General features: G+C 30.1%; 1 protein-coding gene across 1 annotated transcript; it reads right to left on the reverse strand.

Annotated features, from left to right (window-relative positions):
• Window positions 1-4139: 4139 nt before the first annotated feature.
• MYB102 (MYB-like 102) lies at window positions 4140-5762 on the reverse strand. The gene is made up of 3 exons (XM_022046540.2): window positions 5476-5762; window positions 5253-5382; window positions 4140-5122 (listed from the first exon to the last, which is right to left on the reverse strand). Exons 1-3 carry the CDS (start codon window positions 5606-5608, stop codon window positions 4315-4317), a joined length of 1071 nt encoding a protein of 356 aa, XP_021902232.1. The 5' UTR covers window positions 5609-5762; the 3' UTR covers window positions 4140-4314.
• Between the last annotated feature and the right edge of the window lie 624 nt (window positions 5763-6386).

Here is a 6386-nt window from a genome sequence, read left to right on the forward strand (position 1 = left end):
TGAATGTATCAATTTATTAATTATTTTTTTTAAAAAAAAAAACCTTCTAATTATACTCTATAACAATGCTTAAATGATGTTTATTTTGGAAGATCAATTAAAATATGTTGTGATGAGCATTTAAATTAAATATTGTAGATAACTCTAATAATTAGTTCTTTGATAAAATAATTTAATTTTAATTATTACGTATTAAATTTAGAAGTAATAAATGAAATACTTTGACTGGTCATTTTAGATTCTAATTTGACCTAATTCTTGATTAAATTTTTTAATTAAGTTGACCGTATTAAAGTTCATTTATCTTATTACAATGTAATAAAATAATAAATTACATTGATTAGCAATATCATTAAATCAATAGATTACGAGTGATAGATATCAAATTAAACCATTGCCCAATTTTCTCAAAATTGAAATGAAGTGTAATATTAAATAAGTTTATTCAAAAATTGAAATTGTACCATTTAAGAAAGAAAAATATTTATATTTAAAAATTGTATGCAAAATATATATATATATATAAAAGAATTAAAAATAACCCTTTATTAAAATTAAAATATTAAATTAAAAATTTACTGAAATACTTGTATAATAATTTTCTGTTCTAAGATAAGAAATATATGTATTACAATAAATAAATAAAGTAAAGTAGCAACTTAGAGGATATATTAAACTTTAGTGTTAAAGATAGGCCCCAATTTGGGCCTGCCTGGGCTGAATCCATACTTAGGACTAATGAATTTACACACAATATTTATAGTTATTTAATTTTAATTCTTAACGGAATTATTACGTTTTTTTATTTTAAAAAAAAATATTTTTTTATAATTAAATTTTTTAATGAGAGCAGTCACCGGGGACTTAATTACTAATTTGTTAGTTAAAGTAAATCTTAACAAATATATTATGTTATTAGACCAAAAAAAATATTTTATTACCATTAAATTTCTTTATATGAATAATTATAATGTGTTAAAAAGACAGAGCCATCCAATACAAGAATATACACGTGTGTATATATATAAATATATATATACACAAATACATACGTGTATATAGCGTATATGTATGTACACAGTACTTTTTTAGCCTGTCATTTTGACCTTTTAAATAACATGGGGCAGATTTGTTGCCGATTTATGAACAAATGTGAAAACAAAATTTACCTTTAATTAAGGTGACACCATTTTCTCTTGCCTACTCTTTAACCCCCACACTCTCCAAAAGAAATCGCAGTTTATATATATATATATATACACACAAATACATACATGTATATACACACTGTACATATATATATATATATATATATACGCATAAATACACTTTAGAGTTTTACTTATTCAAAGGGTTGAAGTTCACTTTTTCTTTGGTCGGTTGATGGAGAAAGCGATCAGTCTGATTAATTTATACCACTAAATATTTCTTTACATGATCTGACCGTACGAATTATCTCATTATCGTTTTAACTTTATTATTATTTATATTTATTATTTGACAATTGAAAATTAAATGACGTATACGTGATGTAGAGCTTGCATGCACTAAGAATTGAAAATTATTTATATGTTTGATGTATGAAATAATTATTTTATGAAAAAGAAATTATATTATCTTTCACTCCCTAATATCTGAGTATACACCAATCAAATAATTTGGAGTTATTTGATTATAATATTATTTAAATTTAAGAAAGTTCGATTCTTGTTGAAAATAATGAAGAAAAAATGTGAACAAGTGTGAAAGAACAACCGGCAACAATCGACTCAAGAAGATAAGTGTGTCAATTTATCCAAATAAGCGAAAAGTTCCAGTCAGCATGCCAACTCATCCCATAGCTCCCAGACAAAGACACATGGCCGACTACTGGAATGCGATCGTCTTTCTGATAGTACAGAATTGTCCCTCGTTGAAAATCGTTAAAGCTGCATATATTTTCTGGTTTCTTCCGCGTTAATTTAACAGTGAAAGTTTGTTGTTTTTCTTGTGTTCATCCTTGTTTACCTGTAAAGAGCTGTAAAGTTCTATAAATGTATCACGACCACTAATAAAATTACTAGGAATGAAAACCAAACTGTTGTGAATTGTCCAACTTTCATATCAACCGAGACAACCAGTTTTCTTAACTCCAAGAATTCAATGAAGACGAGTCACGTTGTACAAGATTGTCTCCCTTATATATGTGTCTTAAGCAACATTTGAAATTTAGTTGCACCCAAAGAGAAAATGTATGGATGAAGCTCTTTAAAAATTCAAAGAACAATATAGAAATAATGTTGATGTAAGAAATAGCTACTTTGTATATATACATATTAAACATATTAATTGATCTCTCTTACATAGTAAAATTTACATTGATATGATTTAAATTAATCTAAAATAAATACGACGTATATTTTTTTAAAGTTAAAATTAAAATTATTGTATGTTATAAATTAATATATATGGTAATTAATTATTATAATTTTACAAAATTATTATATAGTAATTTTATTAAAAATATAAAATTCGTTATTTTATGAACATATTTTAAACTAATGTATAGTACTTAATTTAATAAAATAAATAACTTAATTTATTCATGTATTAATTATACTATAATGATTGAATTAGACTGAGTTTTAATAAATTTATTACGTTACGAGAACTATAACGGTTTAAAAATTTAATTAAGATTTTAATTCTTAAAAGAAAAAACAAAGACCAAATAGTTATTTGATAGATTAGATATAAAAATCTTAGAATCTAAACCCTAGAAAACCAAAAATAATGCCACTAAAAACTGATAAAATTGAACAATCCCAATCATATATATATATATATATATACACACACACACATATATATATATATATAGAGACACCTGTAGTATCTATATATTATAAAAAAATAAATAAAAAAAACAGAGTGCTGCTTGAGCGGCTGTCAAGTGTATCGCATCATCTCCTTTTCCTTACTTAACAGTCATACTTACTTTTCTAGCAATGATTAACCAAAATCACGATTAATGAATCGGATTAAGCCACATACCCCGTTGAATAAGTATGTCACAAGGCAGACCGGCACGCAGTGCAACAAACTGGATAAGAAGTTACCGGAGCAACCGGTCACCCGGGACCCACCCTCTGTATTATTGAGTCCACGCGTCCCACCCCAACACGATTCGCGCAAGTAACCGACGTCGTATCGGTTTTCACTTTGACGCCGGAGAACGAATTTAATGTGACGAAATACTAATTTTTTTTTAAAAAAAAAAAAAAAAAAGAGGGAGCACAAGAGCCACGCCGTGATTTTTCAATAAAGTAATCTTTAGACGTGGGCCCCGGTGAATCATAACTATTAGATCATCGACACGTGTCCTCCTCATTAAAACACAATCTCCATGCAAGACTACAGGGGACGCGTGGCACTTAAAGATCCTCCGGGTGACCTGGCCGGAAATATCACCGGCAATTTGACCTTCTGTCGGGATCTTGAAGAACCGAAGTCCTGTTAGGGTTAAATAAATTTTTGAAAATTTGATATTTAATTAATATTTTTAATTTTAAATTTCTGGGTTTTCCAGTATGGAGCTTCTAGATTCTGGGATTTCGTTTTTAATTAATAAAAATTTTAACTTTTTACTTGAATTTTGTATTTCCTCCTACCCTCAGAGAAATGGTATCCCTTTTGGGAAAGGTAAAAAGTTGTTGACTTTATTTAAACATTAGTGCCATACGTCTTGTGACCATTGCTAGGACACGCATATAAGTCTTTATGTACGATACATGATTTATATATTGCATATATGTAAATATTTTAATCGTAAAAGAACATATAATTTTACAGCTTATACGGCAAAATATTCAATATTATGTATGATTTTCTAATCAAGTACGTGTCATGCATGCATTTACAATTAATATATGTAAGTCGCCGATATGTGTTTTCTTTTGTCGATTAGCATTTTATAAGGTACGATTCTTAGTGTTTATCAAATATATTATCTGACCCCAAATCTAATATGGGATTACACGTTTATTTTAAATTAATTAGAATAAAAAGTATTAGAATTAAATCAATCAGATTGACATATCAATGGTGGAGAATTAATTAAAAGGTTAAGGGTAGCAAAGCTAGCTGAGATCTTAGATTAATGATTCAGTAAGATCTGTGTGCAACAAATTTAATTATTTGAAATTAATTAACAAGTTCACAAATTTATCAACACCCACCGCCAGATCCCCACCCCCAACAAAGAAAAAAAAAGAAAAAGAAAAAAGAACCCAATAAAATTTGAGACAATCGATCTCTTTCTCTCCCCATGATGAATTACATGAACTCATTAACATTCAAAGTTTCTGGGATCTCAAAGTTGATAAAGTTGCTACAGTAGCTGTCTCTTTCATCTTGATCGGTAATGGTGCTGCTGCTGTTGATGTTATTATAAGTCGAGTTTGAATTCAGTGGAGTTGGACTTGAAGAACCAAAGTTAAAATTTTGATTATTGCTGTTGGAAAACGAAGGATCCATCATCTCATAATTGTAGTAATTATTATGATCATCGTAGCTTGCTGGCAAAGGCACGTAACTTTCTTCTGATTTACCCAAATCAGAAGACAACCCTAGATTTTGATCCGTCTGCCATTGACGGCAACTCAATTCGCTGTTAAAGTTTCCGAGTTGTCCCGCATTGCTCATCACCTGTTCTTCGTTACAGAAAACCAATGGGGTAGAGCATGGGATTTGTTGACCAAGTGTTTGGTACTGGGTATCAAGGGGAAAATGAGAATTGGAGAGTTGGGTTTGCTGAGAATTTTGGAGAAGAAAACTACTGGCTGTTTGGTTATTATTATTTTCGGTTTGGTCTCCATTTTCCGGGTAAAGTGAAGTGGATAGGGTTAGGAATTCCGGGTTAACCATGGATTGTTGAAGATCGAGTAATCTGGAGTAATTGGACGATGATGAATTGTACAGACACGAGCTTAGAAATGAAGACAAGTCGAGAAGATCCAGTCTTGGACTATGAGTTACTGGATCAATTCCCATCCGAAGAAGCTTCTTTCTGATGTGGGTGTTCCAATAATTCTTGATTTCATTATCTGTTCTCCCCGGCAATCGAGCAGCAATCGCAGACCACCTATACATACACCGCACACAAACAGACACACACAAAGCGTATTAAACTTCCTCTCCTGACAATTACTTACACATGAAAACTCTCTCCCTCTCTCTCTATATATATGTATGTATAGTTAAATTATACTTACTTGTTACCCAATATTTTATGCAACTGAATAATTGCTTCTTCTTCTTCTAAAGAAAATTTGCCTCTCTTGATATCAGGTCGTAAGTAATTAGTCCATCGAAGACGACAACTTTTCCCGCACCTCTGCAACCCTGTACAAAAAAAAAAATGGTTTACTTCTTCTGCCAAAAAGAAATGAATGGAAATATATGTATATATATATATATATATATGTATGTATGTACCAGCATTTTGGGGGAGGGTTCTCCAGTTGCCGTATCCATGTTTGCTGATATAATCAAGCAACTTCTGATCTTCCTCCGGCGTCCATGGTCCTTTCTTAAGCCCATTCTTGTCACAACAAGGTGATCTTCCCATGGCTGAAAGTTGAAAACTTCGCTTTTGAAATTAAACAGTTGGAAACTGGGTAGAAACCAAAACGCAGAGAGAATTAAGGGTTGAGTTTTTCTGTGGAGGAGAAGGAAGGAAATATTGTAGGGTCGGTGTATGGGGACATATGTGTGTGTGTGTGTATATATATATATATATATATAAATACGAGGGAGAGAAGAAATGAAGTAAAAGTCAAAAAGGGTGCCGACCTGTGCATCAATAGGAGTACGTGTCTCCCTTTCTTTTTTTTTTTTTTTTTTTTGAGAAATATAAATTGTCAATCTTCTACCTATTTGCTTATAGTAAAATCATTATATATATACTTTATGTGTAGATATATTGCATAGTTTATGATTATGCATGTACTTAAAATCTTAATTAACATGCTTAACATATATATAGATTTATCCCTTTCTGGGTCCCTATCATTTTCTCATTATAGCTAGATATACATATATATATATATATAGATGTATATACACATAGATAGACTCAAAACTCTTCCTCACTTTCTGGATTCATATTAGCTGTCTCCAACATGAAATAGCCACGTAACCCTTCCCTTTTTCACAGGGGAACACAGCCCATCCCTTCCATGCAGTAATTAATTAATTAATTATTAATTAATCAATACAATTATAAGCTTGATTATTCTTAATTAAAAATTAATTTAAATAATTTTCTTCTACGGTCTTTAATTATTGATAAGGAAATGACTGGTTAGCCCTTTTGGTCAATTAAAATATTTTAGTTTCCTATTTTG

The sequence above is a fragment of the Carica papaya genome, chromosome 7, assembly GCF_054855325.1.
Source record: "Carica papaya isolate Zhongbai chromosome 7, ASM5485532v1, whole genome shotgun sequence".
Classification (NCBI taxonomy): Eukaryota; Viridiplantae; Streptophyta; class Magnoliopsida; order Brassicales; family Caricaceae; genus Carica; species Carica papaya.

Coding starts and splice junctions, on each gene's coding strand:
- MYB102 (XM_022046540.2), bottom strand. CDS start 5,608: ATGGGAAGATCACCTTGTTGTGACAAGAATGGGCTTAAGAAAGGACCA. Junction 5,383..5,475: donor AACCCTCCCCCAAAATGCTG/GTACATACATAC, acceptor TTTTTTGTACAG/GGTTGCAGAGGTGCGGGAAA. Junction 5,123..5,252: donor CATAAAATATTGGGTAACAA/GTAAGTATAATT, acceptor GTGTATGTATAG/GTGGTCTGCGATTGCTGCTC.